This window comes from Xylocopa sonorina, chromosome 17 (genome assembly GCF_050948175.1).
Source record: "Xylocopa sonorina isolate GNS202 chromosome 17, iyXylSono1_principal, whole genome shotgun sequence".
In the NCBI taxonomy this organism is placed as follows: domain Eukaryota; kingdom Metazoa; phylum Arthropoda; class Insecta; order Hymenoptera; family Apidae; genus Xylocopa; species Xylocopa sonorina.
The window spans coordinates 3,136,882-3,155,254 of record NC_135209.1 but is presented as its reverse complement, the minus strand read 5'-3'; the positions used below and the strand labels follow the sequence as shown (position 1 = coordinate 3,155,254).

At 41.5% G+C, this 18,373-nt stretch overlaps 1 protein-coding gene across 2 annotated transcripts in view; it reads left to right on the top strand.

Annotated features, from left to right (window-relative positions):
* Positions 1-10,810, top strand: part of LOC143431343 (uncharacterized) — a 36,504-nt gene extending 25,694 nt beyond the window's left edge. For both annotated transcript variants that reach the window (XM_076908009.1, XM_076908010.1), the window contains exons 2-4: positions 9,457-9,805; positions 10,045-10,242; positions 10,661-10,810. In XM_076908009.1, coding sequence (XP_076764124.1) covers positions 9,515-9,805; positions 10,045-10,242; positions 10,661-10,783 — 612 coding nt within the window. In that variant the 5' untranslated portion in view covers positions 9,457-9,514 and the 3' untranslated portion in view covers positions 10,784-10,810. The remainder of the gene's footprint in view (positions 1-9,456; positions 9,806-10,044; positions 10,243-10,660) is intronic.
* Positions 10,811-18,373: the final 7,563 nt, after the last annotated feature.

Here is an 18,373-nt window from a genome sequence, read left to right as displayed (position 1 = left end):
TGGTTTCTAAGTTCTTATTAATTTCTGGAAAGTAACAAAGGTTCTTCTTCAATTTTTTATTCTTGCAATGAAGATTCTATCAGAATTATATTTTTCATATTTATAATTATAAGCTTTCTAGGTACTTTTTCAACCCCTTGATGCAAGCTTGACGTTCTAATATGAACATTAATATAAGAAATATTTTATTCGCAAGTAATTAATTGATAGTTTCTGCTGAAAAATAACTTTCTTCTTCGTTCTCTGATCTTTTTGCTCTAATTCGAACGTCGTGGGAGCAGGGAAATTACACCGTCCCTCATCCAGCAGACGGAAATTCCCTGGGCGAAGGTTCGATGCCGATTGGCGACCATAAAAGTCGCCTTTACGATACCAGCGATCGTTTTTACCGCGCGTTCACCGTTGCCCGTATTTATTACGACCCCCTACGTCCATCCGTCGTGTCTTTCACGCGAGGATCGCGGCCATTTCGCAGCCATTTCTCACCAGTTACGACCGTCTTCCTTGGCCACCGTGCTGCGTTCGCATATTACCAACCCTGAGGGTGGATTCGAACGCCTGCCACGGGAATTAATCATGTTTCTTTGAAATTCTGAGACTACAGACGACGCGAGAAGAATTATCGATTAAAGAAAAAAAGACCTCGAACACGCGAGAGTCAAAAAGAAATCAAATTTTATTAATGTTTCTTCTTAATTCGTGCGTTTTCATTTTATTTTAAAGCAATTATGCCACAAATGTGTATAAAATAATTTGACTACAGCAACGATGCGTGCGTAAATTAATTTCTTAATTCCTCTGACGAGTTTCGAAGCGAGTTTAAAACACAAAACGCATCCGACCGACATTGTCAACGGGGACAAAAAAAGTGTTTCGATTCTTCGCTTGGACAAAGCCAAGGGTGGCTCTGCGGAGTTGCAGAAGGGCACCCAACCAGGTCCATTGTTCGCCAGCTGAATCGCGATACCACGCTCGCGAACTGGAGAACAAAACGCGACTCGTTTACAGGAAAGGTCCAGCCATTTTTTAGTGGCATTCGTGACGAGATTATTTCGCGTATCGTTCGTGGAAACGATATTCAACAATTTACGACCGTTTACGTTAAATGCGATAGCAATCGCACTCGTGTGGCCTGGACATAAATGATTATAATGGTAAAACGTTGAACGCGGCTGATTGAATGGCAGATCGAATGTTTTACGCGTATATTCGTCGTTCGTTCGGTTTAATAGCGTCCGCGCGATTTAATTAGCGCGATAAACGATTCTGTTGCCAGGGAAATGCGAAACATCGAGCCGTCAGTGCTGTTTCCGCATTTTTAATCGGCTCTGCGATGCTTGCTCGAATGTATTTTCCATTTCGTCGCGTTTCTGCCTGGAATTAGGGGTCGTTTACCGTTTGCACGTTGTAAAGCGTGACATTTGTGAAACGAGAACTGTGGGAACGTTGCGATTGGTTTTCCTTTTTTTTTTTAATAATATGGTCAGGTGGAACGTTTTCGATTATTTTGTTAACGATCGTTGTGGATACTTTTCTTACTGTAAAATGAGGGATGTTATTTTCAACCCCAATGCATATATTTTTGTAATTCGTCTTTATGATTAACATTGTCTGACTATTTTTTATTTAGTAGATGGTGAGATTTTACCACTTCATATGTTAATTTTGTAGGATATGAATTTTAATTCTGGGTAAGCTTTTAAAATTGTAGAAGATTTCTAACTCTGACTCTTAAAATTGTAGAAGATCTCTGACTCTTAAAATTATAGAAGATCTCTAACTCTGACTCTCAAAATTGTAGAAGATCTCTAACTTTGACTCCTAAAATTTTCGAAGATCAGATCTCTAACTTTGACTTTTAAAATTGTAGAAGATCTCTAACTCTGACTTTTAAAATTGTAGAAGATCTCTAACTTTAACTCTTAAAATTGTAGAAGATCTCTAACTTTGACTCTTAAAATTGTAGAAGATCTCTAACTCCAACTCGTTCGCTATTCGCTAGATACTGTGGTCTTCTTTCCTCTATCGATACTCGCTAAACACTTTGATATCTCTACGCTATCACTGCTCACTAAACACTGATTCTTTCGCTCCTCAGATTCACTCTGTTCCCCACGCATTCCTCATGCACCCACCCCTCAAACACTCGCAGTCACGTCCACCCTTAACTACCCTTAACATTCCCAGACGAACGAATGATCCTGTCACCAGGTCCCAAACACTCTTCTTTAACACCTCGACCTCTCAAAACTCACTCGCACGCAGTCACTTCACTTATTTCCTTTTCAAGCACTCTTCTTTCGCACCTCGATTTCTCTCAAACTCACTCGTATTCAGTCACTATATTTATTTCGCTCTAAACATTCTGGCACCCACGTATACCCATTCACACGCACTCCAAATCGTTCACACCCTACAATAATTAGTTTCAATAATTTGTTCAAGGAGTCAACTGTATAAATCGCAGGGTTTCGTAAATTAAATTAAAGCATCGTTTCACTAAGGTTTTATTTTCTTCTACACGTATACACATTCGCACGCACTGCAAATCGTTCACACCCTACAATTTAAATCGACTAATTTTCATACACTATTATTATTTAATACAATCTATATATTCTATGAAATGTATTTTTTCTTTAATCATAAATTATATTATAAAACGGGTCATCCAAATAAACCGAAGAGACGTTGACAAAGTTCGAAAGAGGATTTTGAATCGAAGTGCATATCGCGTCACCCTTTTGATCTCGCTTTAATTATTCATAGCCTCGTGGAAATGATAATTGGATGGCCATTTTTAAATGCAAGCAGCCTTAACAGCGTACACGTAGCTTAATCTACAATATCGTGTGAGAAACGTGGTAGTCGATCGAGACGAACATAAACAGCAGGTGTAAGAGACTTTCTACGTCCTCAAACGAAGTATAAACAATATATGTCGGTAGTAAGGCGTGGTACGTCGTTCGAGACAGACGCGACGCGCAGACGATCCTGCAGACATATTTTAATATTAGAAAATTACTCCTAAAAGTGTCTTGAAAACGAATATCAATCATCGATAAGGATAATAGAGGGTTCTTTTAATATCGTGAACAGTGATTCGATAAATATGTTAAATAGTAACAGTGACAGTAGCCATATTTAACTTCCTGCACGAAAACAGTGGACGCCATTAGTTACTGAAGAAATATCGACGATGAAGACGATGTTAATCATCGACAATCAGGTATAAATTTGTAAAGAAAGAATTCGAAGGGTTTCTAAGAGTAAAAGTTTATTTTTGCGTGTTCAGGATGTTCGAGGGAGGGTGCAAAGTTACTAAGTCGTTTTTAGAGCCTTTTATTTAATGCTATATCGAGGGTGTTCTCGAAAGAGACTGATGTCTTGTTGAATGTCTCTTTACTTCGTCCAAGTGATATGTTTGTCGCGCCTTTCGATTGGTTCTTCAACGTTTCTACTAAATTCCAATCGCTAATATTAACTACAATGCCAATCGCTAACATTTTTCTATTCTTAAGCCACCACTTCTGTAGAGAAGGGTGGTGATTTTTCTGGTGAAAGCTGACTTTGTCTTTACCATTTTTGGTCACGTAGTAAGATTCCCTCTGCGCCTGATACGTGCTTGATAATTGACCAAGGCTAGCTTGACCACGGAAATCCCCAATTTATGGCCTCCACATGTGCCATCGAGGCCATTAAAAAAAAGTTAATTATCGCGTACCCCAAAAATATTCAAAGCTTAAATTAAAACGGTTCCTCAAAAATGGCTTGATTGCTGGGCGTATCACAGACTGATGAATCGAGAAATAAGATTAATCGTGTCTTAGACGTATTATATTAAATAACAAGTGCGATTTGCGCAACTTGGTATGCTCTAAACCCCTGAAATGACTCTGTTGAAGCTTAACATGTTGAAGCAAATGACGGCTATAGCCGTCGAAAGTTTTTGTCATAAACAATCGAAAGAAAAAGTGTTTCTGAGGGCAATCGTAAAGTCGAAAATGTGCGTCAACGTGTTAAATCATAAGGCGATAGGTTTTTAATTCAATAATCCAAGAGAAGCCATAGTCCATGGTGGATCTGAATAGTCGAGACGCTGAGTCGCGCAGAACTTCCGGTGGAGTCGTCTCTCTGTCTCTGCTCGACAGAGTGATTTCTGGCTGATGTTTGGACAGAGTAAACTTTCGTCTCGACCAGATTACCACGTCGCGTTGAGTGCTGGGACGGCTCAGCTTCGTCACAGACGCGGTCACCCTGTTTTCGAAACTTCCATGGTAGGAAGACCACAATGGCGGGCCAAGTTGTTGCGCGAGAGGAGAGGCAGTCGAGGGTGTTTGTTATCTCTGAGACAATGGCTTCTTCCAGGTCTGACTGTGAAATGTTTCTTGAAGAACAGAACTGGATATAAATAGGTGAAGAAATGAGTTTAGAAAATTAATATATTTTTAGTACAATTTTTGTACTGATTTAATTAACGTGGTTCTGTCTGGAGAATTTAAAATAGTCTTTCGTTATCTATTAAGAATATCGAAGGTGAGATATAATTTGTAGAAATTTGAGAAAAATGAAGAAACGTAAACACGGGTTCATTCATAAACTCTGATGGCATTGAAGTTGGTAATTAAGCACATGAATTAATGAAAAATAGCAGTTTACTAATAGATATATGTAACCAGAAATGTTACAAGGGAAAAAGTAGAAGACACGAGATAAGTCGAGTTTCTTTTCGCGTCAAACATCACACCCCGTTCAGATCCTCCCTTAAACCACATAAAAATCTCCATTATCCACTTTGGACCCATCAGCAAGCGTCGATCTCCCCATAAAAACATCTCTTCTCGATGTAGAGACGAGAGATCGTCTGCTCAATCTCGTTTGCCCTTCTAAACTTAGTTCGCTGCAAGTAGAATCGAAGTTACATAGTCAGACCATCGAATGAAGGTATAAAATTGACTTCTGTACCTTTTTCCTTTCCAATTTCTCTCCGAATTATTTTTAACATTATCCATAACCGTTTTTTTTTACACTTATCTACAGAAATATAATAATTTCATTGACACTATTTGCTAATAAATATCTCTTGCATCGCCCAAGATTAGTACAAAACAATAAATCTATAGAAAACTGAAATTGTAAAAAATATTAATAAATATGCCATTCTCTGCAGAGAGAATTAATAAAAAAATTTCAGTTACCCTGAATTTGTTCGCCAACGTTCTCCACCCTAATTAACTCATCAAACTAACTACAGTTGGACGTGCGTGTCGAATGTATCATTTTTTGGAGGCTGCAACTTGGATCGTGTGATTACAAAAATCGAATTTTACCATTATTATTGTCTGCGAGTTCTTAATGCGTTTATGCACTTGTTAGAGGAGTTTAAATGTGTACAATAGTATAAAGTACCCACCAGCAATTATCATACACTCTTCAAAAGTTTAAGAATAAAATATTCTTCAGAAATATTAATGGAAAACTTTCAAAAATATATACACACTTACAAAAAAAAATACTTAAATAATATAATTACTTTCTCTCTCTAGTAATACAAAAACAAGTTTCTCCAGCTACCCAAAAAGAGTAACTCCAACCGCACCAAGGGTGAAACAAGAAAAAAAAATCGCCATCAGCATGGAAGGCATGTTCATAACAACCCACTCTCACACTTACGAACGACAGTGCAGATCCACGAAGGACCAGCTGATAAAGACGAAGGAAATAGCAGAGCAGAGAGAGCAGTGGAAGGGATGAAGCGGAAGGGGTGGTACGGTGGGGTAAGAACGGAGAAACTAGGACGAAAGGTGCGAGCCCAGGATCACGGTGCACTAGCTGGGGCCACTGACATGAGACCGTCCACTTCTATCGAGGGGTGTGCGGCCATTGAATCCGCTGGATCCCCACCCCCTCTGTCAGCCACCCTCCACAACCCACGCAACCTACTTTGCCAGCTACTTGGTTCGTTCGCCCCGCGCGAACCCGTCGAGTGGTCGTCGTCTTATTTCGACGACCCGTATCCGAGCCGCGCCGACTCTCGAACCGAACGAGCAACGATTTCAAGTCGTAACGAATCCTCGATGCTCCTTCGACGCTCGCTTTCCATCCACCACACCCCAGCTGCTCTCTGCGGAGAAGGAACGAGGGGAGCAGTCGAGCATTTCCGGTATTAAGCGAATTATCTTGAGAGGGGTTGTTGTGAGCATACGTTTCATGCTGATGGCGAGCTTTTTTTCTTTTTTATTTCATCCTTGGTGTGGTTGGAGTAACTTTTTTTGGACTGTCAGAGAAACTTGTTTTTGTATTATTAGAGAGAGAGAGAGAGAGAGAGAGAAAGAGAGAGAGAGAGAGAGAGAGAGAGAGAGAGAGTAATTATTTTATTTAAGGTATGTTTGAATTTTTTTGTAAGTGTGTATAGATTTTTGAAAGTTTTCTTCTAATATTTCTGCAGAATATTTTATTCTTAAGCTTTTGAAGGGTGAGTGCACTTTGCACTATTGTACACATTTAAACCCCTTTCACAAGTGCATAAACGGATTGCGAATTTGCAAACAATAATCATTATAGAATTCAACAATTTTATAATCAAACGATCGACGTCACAGCCCCTAAAAAAAGATACATTCAACACACACACCCAACCGCAATTAGTTTAAAGAGCTAATTAGGCTGGAGAACGTTGGCGAACAAATTCAGTGTAACTGAAATTTTTTAATTAATTCCCTTCGCAGAGAATCCGCATGAAATTCTCGTTAAGGGTGAAATAACCGAGAGAAATACGTACGAAACGTGTGAGTAGAAACAAAAAGGTTTTCGTATTCCAATTCTATTTTTCCAACGCGCGCACTTGGTTCCTCTCGCGTCCATGGACGACGATTCCAGCGGAACAAGGAAGCCAGCGATTCTGGTCGAAGAACCGGAAGCAAAATAGAGCCGTGACAGTCGTATCGCGCATCAAGTGTGACACAATATCCGGCGCACAATTGCCGCGAGTCCCTCATTTCACCGCGTTCCAGTTTTTCCCTCAGCCACTCTCTGAAGACATTCAGATCTGTGTGTCCTTGCTCCAGTTCAAGCTCGATGGAACTTCCTCAGACTGTGAACGCTGGTGCAGCTGTTCCGCAGCTGGATCAACGATTGCTCGCCATCTTCTCTTCGCCTGCGTTTTAATTGTAACGCAAGCTCGACGATGAAAAATGATCTCTCGACCTTTATTAAATCCCTTCTTCGACTCGCGATAACTTAGAACGATTTAACGATAATATCCGCGACACTGTGCAAACTTTATTAAAAATATCGCAAACTGAGATTTCTATTATAGAAAATCAATTCTAATTAAATTTGTGTGTTCTGCTTTTCACGCGAGCCTTCACAAACGCAAACGGAGACACCAGTTCACGCTGAAATCCCTTTACAAATCACCATTACGAGCAAACTGTTTCACCCACGCGATTCAGAGTCGAAATCGTGTCGTTCGATTTTCGCGCAGCCCACGCGAAGCGATTTCGTCTAATTGCTCGTTCGTCGCTGGCGAACGAAGGGCGCACCCTCTGCCCAGAGCCACCCTTCTCTGCTAAAATCGCCACAGAAAACGTGTCCCACCCAGGACACACCTGGACACACCTCGAACGTTTCAACGTCGATGGATTTCGAGCGACGCGTCGAGTCGAAGCTGCCACCCTCGTTGACTGACGGTTACTCGACGCGTTGAAAGAATTTCCATCCTCACTGAAACGACGGATTCCGTTGGGGATCCGCGCGAAAATCATCTGGTGACAGTGCTCGAAAGGAAATGAGGAAATTGGATTCCTCCGCGCGTTCTTTCGCGCTTGGTATCGATTATCAGGCGGGGCTGCAGGCTTTCAGTGTTATCGCGTTTCTTTACGTTCCTCTGAACCGCTGTTTGCGGGGAAAGGAATCATTCTTGGTCTTATTTCCGGTTGAGCGTCATTGGAGGAAGAATAATTTCGATATTGTAGGGTTTAAGGAATTTTTTGTGTATTAATGGCGATGGAATTGGTGTTGGTGAGATATTGTTAATTATGAGGCTTCTTTTATGATGAATAAATGTATTTTTCATGGTGATCCCTGCGCCATTTTTGGTAGAGATAATAAAAGCATATGTTAAATTTAAAATTTCCATTTTTTACGATATTAATTATTAAAATTAGGATCTGTAATCTATGGTAATCTTGCGCTCATAATATTACAAAATAATATTTAGTAAGTCTGTAATAAAAATCGTCTTTGAACGATAGTGCATTCGCATTAAAATTAGGATCTGTAATCTATGTTACTCTTGCATTTATAATATTACGAAGGAATACTTAAAGAATGTACCATCCTTCACAGACGATTGTTATTAGAGACAATAAAAGTATATATTAAATTTTTAATTTCAATTTTTTACGTTACTAAATATTATTTCTTAATATATAATAACTGCAAGATTAACATAGATTACAGATTCTAATCTTTAGATCTTTAGATCTTTATTTTTTTTTTTCTAATCATCCTCCAAAGACGATTAATTGTTGGTGCGCATCCTCAGCTCGAAAACACCCTCAGAACTGCATCCACAGTCATTTAATTTCCAAAGATGGTTCACGTGGCACATGGATCGTTCCGATATCGATCTCAGACCAAGGGATTATCCTCGTTACGCTAATTCCCAGGCAGAAACGCTGGGATTCGCGGGTAGATCGCGTGCGTGCGGGGCTTGAAATCGGCGAGAAGAAGTCGACGGCTTTAAAGTCAGCCGCAACTGCGCCAGGTCGAGCGATAAACGGGGAACTCGGCCAGTAGGTCAACGACAGATGCACCCGGTGCACCAGCACCCGCCACGTCCTTGCGACCCTCGTTCGACTCTCTCTCTCCGCTTGTTTCTCTTCCATTTCTCTCTTCTCTTTCCGCTAACGTTACATCGTTTCCGTTTCGAATTCTAGTTTCGTGTATCGCAGCTGGTAACTCGCGAATTGACGACCTTTGCGAGCCAAGAAAATGGCGAATGAAGGGCGAGGGTGTTCTTCAATCTCGCGACGATGAGTTCCGTGGAAATTTCAGTAAATTAAATTGACCAGTTTTTGGCTCAGCGAGGGCAGAAATATCGATTTTATTTTCCAAGCGTTGTAATTCGCGTTATTGTATCACATAAATTACCTGGCACTCTGATTGTTAATCAAAATGATAAATAAGCGTTTCAGATGGAAGAATTACAGATATTCTGAAATTAAAAAATTCAAAAGTTAAATGAATCATTCAAATTAAAAATTCTAAAGTTAAATGAATCTCTGATGAAATTAATAAAAAAGTTCTTCAGTTAATAAACTTGCCATTTAATGGAATTATTTAAAAAATTCTTCCTTCAGACTCTGCTTCTCTAACTGTTGACCATCGTCCATTATTTCTGAAACGTTTCCTTGTAAAGAATAATATTTTAACAACCCTCTGTTATTGCAGACGAGGAGTAGAAGTCAACGCAGTCAAACTGGCGCCGTTCAAGTTTCCCTTCTCGAAGATGTCGAAGTCGCGCAGCAGCGACGTGAAGGAGGGCGAGAAGGAGAAGGAGAGGGAGCAGGAGGTCGAAGCGGAGAAGGAGAGACAGGGTGGCGAAAAGGATACGGACGAGGAGGAGGAGGACAACGCGAGGGCGAGGAACGTTCAGATACCGATGAATCAACTGCAATTGACCGCTGAAACTGAATCCAATTTGCAGCTACCGACATTCGATTCCAACAGCCTGATGGTGAAGGACGAACACCCCATCCCGCGTTCTCCACCACCGACTTACGAGCACGTCATCGAGGAGGTGAAGGATCGAAGTTGCGCGAATCGAAAGCTAACTCGTTCTGCTCTCGAGAAAAAATTTATTTGGCTCAATTTTATTCTAGAAAAATTTGAGAGAAAAGATATTGTTGTACTCCTTTCGTTGTACTGATAGAATTTTGTTTAATAGTGACAGAAAAAATTGTACAATTTGTTGTAAAATGTTCTGTCGACGATCATCTTCGATAACGATTGATACGAGTATTTTTCTTGTAATTTTAGACACGATTAGAGCATGCAGCTGGGTCGCAAAAGTACGACGCGGGGAACAACCCTGAGAACGCGTCTGGGAAAGATAATAGAACAAAAGCGCCCAAGAAGATCCTTCACAAGTCGAGCAAAGAGTTATACAGAGCGGTGGCGAAACAGTGGGGCATCACTTGCAAGATGAGCGACCACTGCAGATGCTTGGACTGTCAGGTACGTGTATACGGCTTGTCCTTGCGCCAGAAAAAAGTTTCAATGTTACATCTTTTCAATATCCTCTTCTACTATTTTTTTTTATAAACTCATGTCTTCACTTTCTAGCCTTCCTTGTATTTTATTCAAAATTTCGAAGAAACACTGCAGACTGAATTAATAATATAAACGTCAAAAATAGAAAGACAAATAGACAATGATATTTTGAAACTCTTATTAAGAACAGAATGTTTATAAAATTGCAAAAGAGCATGAATCGAGCAGAATATCGTTCAGACTGTGTACAATAGATCACTGGATTAATTGTAAATCGACACTGTAAAAGTTGATCCACTGATTTGCTTCGTCAGACAATAAGATTTCTCGTTTTTTTAATTTTTTAACCGCTCGCATGAAAGTCGACGAATTTCGTTCGCAGAGCTGCTACTTCGACTGCGAGTACGACAAGAACGAGAACGAGAAGACGGATGGCGGGTTGGGTGCAGGCACGCCGATGTTCCTGTCGGAAGTGATGCAAGATTCCGGCTGCGTGGTGCTCTAAGGCGGTCGAAAATGGGCGTCCACGGCGACGAGAGACGGTCTCCACGATGGTCACGCGTGAACCAGCGGTTCGCGCGATTACGCACAAAACCAGGCTGAATGTTTCCAAAACGGCGCGATCACCGCGAAGCGGACAGCTTCGACCAGCCGAGCGTTTCGAGAGGATACCAGCTGGGAAATCTTCGTGAATTTTTTATTTCCACGCAGCTCGTCGAACCTTATCGTTAGATGATTTTTCAGGTGATATCTGGTTTCGAATCTTCAGAGATCTCCTCGAGACGACGATCGTCTGGAATTCTAGAGGGTCCACGGATTCAATTTCGAAGATGGAAAGTTATTGATAGACTGTGAACGTTTATGCAGAGACGATTACAAAAAAATTAAAATTTCATTTAATCTGAATAGTTTCATGAATTAATATCGCATAATCTTAAAACGAAAGACCAATTTTTCGTTAGCACAAGTAGTTTTTTATGCATGTACTTATCAGAAATACTTAAACATTGACAGTCTATCGTGTATACATCCCAGACACGCAACAATTCACGAAGAGAAACAGATTTCAAGAGACAGTGGTGTCTGCTTTCAACGAACCAAGAGAACAGACAACGGTTCAACAGCGAGGCGAGGAATGCCGCCAAATGAGAAGAACGAAGAATTCTCGACTAGTCAATTGCATTTTCAGACGATTGGCGAACGCTCGATCGATATACGCGATGGTCTAGTTAACGTAGACGTTAACGTTTAAGCGATCTCGTCGTCGAGGGCCCCGAAAATTCATCGACCGGGTAACGTCGATACTCGCGTTACTCGTAGATGGCGTTCGTTCGATCTCCACGGATCCTCGATGGAAGAAAGCAGCTCGATCGCACGGACCAATTAATCTCACGAGGAGACGATCGAACGATCGAACAGAGTTACTTCTTCGACGCGTTTATTTTAAGGCCCAGGTTCCTCTCGTCTGGGGAAATCGCGGTGACACTATACGTTAGCGTGAATGTTAGCCGTGTTGTAACGCAGTGTATAAATAATCGGCGTGTCGTCTCGAGAACACCGGTGCTATTGTAAATGACACCCTTCGATCCCGCTTGCTGGGAATTTCTTGGCCCAAGGAATGGGGACGAGTCGATCGCGATCTTCAGAATGGATTCTGGAATTTTCTAGATCGTTATAACTTTGCCACAGTGTACAGCAGAGAGGTACAATGTCGTTTAGCAATTTCGAGCAACGATGGACAGGCCTATCGCGTATCCTATTCCACAATCGGATGTATGAAACGATGTTTTTCATCCTCGTTTCTTCTGGTACCTCCTCTCTAACGAATCCACTCGACAAAATTGAAAACAGAGCAATAATTCCATTAATTACACAGCTATTGATCAAAATTATAATTGAATAATAATTTATTCGATCGAAGTAAGCACCGCGTTCAATGTTAACAAAAATACTTAACACGTTCGCGAACGTGAATGCTATAGCATTCAAATCTTAAAGTCAATTATTTTGAATTTAATTTTATATAATATTAAATTTTTTTATTATGGATGCTACAGCATTCGTTGTACATAACGATTAAAATATAATAATCTAACTACTCATAAAATGTGTTTAATCGAATTTCGGATATCACAAGTAATTTAAAAATAAAATCACTGTCAATTATTGCAGTCCGCTGAAACTTTTACCGTTCGCGAACGTGTTGACAAGCACTTTCCATAGTAATTTTAAAAACCGTGGAAATTGGACGACAAGTTGAACCAAAGCCAGCCAGTTCTATTGATGTTAACTCTTGAAACGGGACGAGAGAACAGTTACTCCGCGCAAGAGCAAATATTGAATGGGAAAGTGCCGAGGGCCTCTTTCCTGTCCAACCATCGCGAGGCTAACAACGTCGCGGCTGCTTCCGGGTAATTGGAGAACGCTCCCTCGATCCTCCCACCTTCCTTGGCCAATAGAAAGGACCCACGAGCGGTCTGGCATCCGTCGATATTATCGAACGCGCGTAGATAGATGTCTAATTAAACGATTGTAATCAACAGGGATTTCCCGCGTCCGAAGGGAATCGAAACTCGAAACACATGAAAGTATCATAGATCGAGCGTCGAAAACGGTGTCTCGTATGCAACATCGTCCGCAACAGGCGTCGATCGTGTTTTCTTTACGATCTGTTCCTTCAAAATCGGGCTACGACCGGTTTCCTTCACTTCCGTTCACGATAGACGATAGTATAGCGGCTCCAGATAGCGCAACGTGTCTTCATGGCGACCATTTTGTATCCGTTTCAGTAAACAATCGTTCTTATCGTTTACTGACACAATCAAATGATACAAATCAGACACAGAATAATTCTTTCAATATTGCAAACTGTAGTTTTGTTAAGAATATGAATTACTGAGTTGAAAGCGTGTAATTCGAGGATTGCTCATTTGTAGATCCTCAAAGTGTAGGACAGACATCTTTCAGACGTTCGTGAATTATATTTGCGCTGTCTGGTTAATTACTCTCGCGATTTAATACTTTGCTCGAAGACTGACTTCAGTTTCCAACTGATTACGTTCCCACGGTGGTGATCCGATTTGTTACGAGTCGTTGCGCTAACGTAGCCGATCTAGCGACGCAACAACCGTCGATCCTTGATCGCAACGCGAGACACATCGATTTGAGATCCTCGAAACGGATCGACGAGCGTCGCGATCGCTTTGGATCCTTCGAGGGTCCCACTTGTAACCCCGCACTCGTCGAGCGAGGTAAATTTTGGACGAGCGTCCACGATGGACGCGGCTCGTCTTCAATCTGAAACATAATACAGTACCTGCCTATAGACTTCGTCTTCTCAATGATACTGTCGTTCAAAGTAGGAGTTCTTTTTGTACACGAGGGTGAACAACGTATACTTTTCACGCGCGCGAATCAGTCGATCCCTCCCGCCATCGTCAAGTCTCTGGTTCTTCTGTCGACGAGACGCACCATTTTTGTACGAGTGACAACCGTTCAAGTATAATTCGCGTGATCGAGGAATTTGATTCTCTTCTTCTCAGAAACGAACAGCATTTCAGAGCAATTTTAGGGTTCTAAAGATATTCGTCTTCTTCAACCCTCCAACCTCTCATTTTTATCAAAACTTGTTGCACTTGATAGTTCAATCCACAAAAAAAAATCCATGCATATACAAACTTATGACACAAACGGTTAATTAATAATTTCATATTTTTCAAGACCAATAGAAAGAATTTTACAATCTTTTTCTATTAAAATTAAAATGTCTTCTACGTTCTCTGAAGCTTTAGAAAGAAAAATGATTCATTTTAAGAGCCATAAAATGAACGAAACGTTTGTCAATTAGTCATATCACCTTGACAGAGTAATCTCGACCTGATCTACGATATTAATTTCAAGAAACGCGATTTCTCGACCGCGCGAACGGACTATCGCACAAATTAAGCAATTCCAGCAGGACCATCCGATCGTTCTCATCCGTACACGCCACGTTGCGTTTCGTTCACGATTAATCGACCCCTCGCGAAGCTTGCGCGGAGAGGAGCGACGTAGAGATTCGAGGGAACCGGAAGGGTGAGAGGAGAACGCGAGATACGTGTGCATAGTATTTTTGTGGATTTTTTATTAACGTCGTCGTCGGACCCTGAAATCGTACGATTATATATCCTTCGCGTAACGTGCACGTTATATATGTATATTAAAAAAAAAAAATTAGAATAATCATCGCGATCGTGGCAACCATTGGCACGTGAATGTGAAACGATCGAGTGATAACGTATCTCGAGATAGAAAAAAAAAAAGAAGAAATTGAAAGAATATATATATATATATTCATGTTGTTGTTGCAGAACGATCTGACGATGAAATTAATCAGGAATCCAGCTATATTTTCAGACGTACAACCAGAGTAGACACTGTAACGTTTAAGAGAGATAGGAAAGAATCGACGGTAGAGTCTCTGTAAATGAAGAAACTGTCGCGAAACGTCAATTTAGGGCGAATTGACTGGCGAACAGGACAGATTATCGCGTTAGCGTGTAAGTCAGAGTCTCTCGAAGGCAGCAGACGTGGATTTTTGTATCTCGAGATGTCCACTTCGAGACGGAAACTTGGACGATAGAGAGAAACGACACTGTTTTGCTGTCTTTTTTCATTGTTTTAGAACTGGAGGGATTCAACAGATGTGAAACTGTACCATCTCGTAGCTTAACGAGGCGCACTCGTTCGCTCGTACGTGTGTCGTGTTCGAGGTTGTGTATATATGTCGTTTGTTGTACGTACGTACTGAAGAGTCGTTCCGTAGAGAGTGTTTGATCGTAAAACTCGATGTATTCTGGTAAATTCGCACCAATAAAAAAAAAATGGCCTAAAAGACGATCGCTGTTCGTCTTTATTTTGTCGTTCACGCTTCAGAACTTTCGATAGCAATCGTTTCTCAGTGAATCAGGGCCTCCATTCTACATCTTTCATTTTAAACATGAAAAATTAGTAAGTGAATTAAGCTGTCTGTTTTGTCATCTTTTATTTGAAATTATAAATCATTTATCTTGAAGACTTTTCGTTTTAGCCTGTAGAAGAGTTGAACTTAACGCAGTGGAGAACGCAGTTGCCTACATTCAGGCGCCATCAGACGTTCTCCATATTTATTAAACTACCATTTATATCACAAACAAATATTACCATTTTCTAATTAAAAAGTAGAATTCAAAATTAAATGCAGGCGATAAAATAAAAGTTTGCTTGATTCGAGCGAGTGTACATCTTTAAAAGTACAGTGGCAATTTCTAAAGATGGAAATTCCCTCGTTTTCACCTTCGTCTAAATATATCGTTGATATCATTGAAACGTATCGAGTCGAGCGAGATTTTTCTAATATTAGTCATGTTTTTTCAGCGTCGAGCGATTTGGTAATTAAAAAAGGCCATCGAAAAATCGCCTGCCATCCGAGGCGACCAATTTAGAGTAATTAATCTCGCAGACAAATTGCAGCGGTCCCGCAGGAGCGGCTGGAAACTAATTAAAACGCGATTAAAGGGTCAGTCGAGTTTCCACGGATCGGAAACAAGGCTGTCGGGTGAGTTTATCGCGGTTCTCGTTTCACGGCTCGAAGACACGCGTGAAAGAGCTCGACTAGCGTGTTCGTTGAATGATCGCGCAATTATAGCAGCAACCTTGCTCGGTTCCAACAATTTGTACCGTTGCCTCTGTGACGTAAACTCATGGCAATAATTCTGGTCTGCGTTCTTTGCGTCGTCTACTCGATTCGATTCCATAATAGAAACCTCGACCGTCTTCGAGAAACAAAAAATGGACACAACGTCCTCATTCTTACTATCTTTCGTCAATAGAAATCTTTTTCTTTCTTGTCAAGATATTATCGCTCGAATAACTTAATATTATAATCTCTCGAGCTGATTCACGCGTTAGAAATGACGAGTAACGATTCTGGAAATTCAACAAACCACAAGGAAATCTAATTCTAATATATTGTCACGTTACATCAGTTGAAAGTGTAAAGAAAAATCGTGATATAGTTATTAAGAGTTTTGGAAAGTATTGGAGGTAAAGCAAAGCAGTAGAATTGATCTTTTTTAAATAAATTTAAATAATTGTTTAGCATAAGTAGAAGCAGAGGAATCAGTGCCGCAAAGGGACCAAAATGTCCGCCAGGTAGCGGCTGACTTGCTGTCCACGTCCTTCCCCTAACTCGCGCTGCGCACGATGCATTCCGGTTTTTTCCCGATCGTAAATAAGCGAACAACGTCCGTTGGCTGTAACGAGTCCGGGATCACGATGACGACACGGCTATTTCGAAGTGTGCGAGACACTTGTCGACCGCGTGTTTTTCCAGCTGGTTTTTCTCTAAACCGCTTTTTGCGAACGTCGTTCCACTCCCCACTGCAATGGCTTCTAACTGAGCGTAATTAAAAATATAATTTCTGCTCGCCAACTCGAAAGTGGTTCCCTTTAGAAACGCGTCCACTGCAAAGAATCGTGTTGAAATTTGAATTACATTTTTAATCTCGTTCCTTCAGTTACAGAATGGCGTTGAATTTTTCTGAGGCGAGATAAAAGTGCAGAAACGTGTCGCAACGTATCCTCCAGCTGTCCCCTGCGACGAATTCCATTCTCTGTTTACAATCCCATCGATATCGCTTATTAAACAGTCGCCAGTGTTGCTCCATTATCTGCTCGTGCCTCTTCGCAGCGCTTCCTTTCGCGGCTCGCTCACCAGCTGCGCCACATGTACAATCGCGGTTCTATCTCTGCTCCTCTTTTCCCGTCACGTTGCATTCCTGCTTTTGTCCAGTCTCGAAATACGCCTCAGCGCGCGAGGAGTCGCGTTAGTCTTCCGGAAACACGTGGCCTTCCTTGCCCTTTCGCGCGCGATCGATGCGGAGGACGCATTGGAGAACGCTTTTGTGAGACGTAGCCGTAATTCTTCTTGCTCGCGCTGGTTTGCGTTGGCTCGTCATCATCGATCACTCCATCTGTTCAATCTTCGTTAATTATTTCACGATCGTTTGATGTATATTAACCCTTTGAACGAACACATTTGGATCATAGAATCTCGTTATTCTATTGGTGATGTTACCAGTGCAGTACTTATTTTTATTTTCTGTAAGAAGGTAATCTGCAGTCGTGCTTATGTTTTTGTTAAACCTTTAAGCTTCGAATTATTTTCTAATCTTGTTGCTAACTTTAGAGTGTTTCGTTTTTGAAATTTATTTCAAAGGACGACTAAACAATTTTGTTCACTAATTATATTCTCTTCTTTTTATTCACCCATGTCGAGTCAAAAAAAGATCGCAAAGGGTTAATATAAACTCGATCGCACACAGACTCAATACCTCACTCTACTACCTCAAGAAATTAACTATAAACGTTCACGAATTCTCAATAACCCATCGCACCTCTTCAACATCCTCTGCAGAAGACACCTACAGACTTATTACCAAAGTTACGTCCCAAACCAACACATCTGACCGCTCTACAAACGCTCTAATCACTCGAGCCTCAAAAGTAGACCAATAAACGTAGAAACTTCCGGCTTTCCCTTATCGATTACCCAACCGTTCTACCCTAATTTCGTTCTCCATCCTCTAACCCGTATAACTCGACCTCTTCCCGTCCCCGCTCGGCTCAGCGGACCCAGAAAAGCCTCTCGAGAGCAGATAAACTCCCACCTCTCACCTCTCATCATCGTCCAGCGTTAATCGCTCGATCGAAACCGACTCATCCTCTCTCATTAGACGACCCAGTCCCCCTCGCCGCTGTCACCGTCCGTCCCGCTTCGTCGAGCGTGCTCGACACACGCTCGTTCGAGCACAACGCGGAACAGCACGTCCTCTTCCTCTGGTTGGGACCTCTCCCTCTCTATCGCCCAGCCGTCTGAACATTCTCCTGGCAGCGCTGCCGTTTGCCACGGCGTCGAACCGACGGCCAACGGTGCCGACGCTCGCCTCTGTCCATCGTGGCCCTCGTCTCAGTCAGTCAGCCAGGCTAGCTCAGGCATTATGCCACGCTCGCAGCCGCATCCTGGACGAAGCCACGCGACGACGACACCTGGTGCAACCTGAGCATCGTGCGGCTA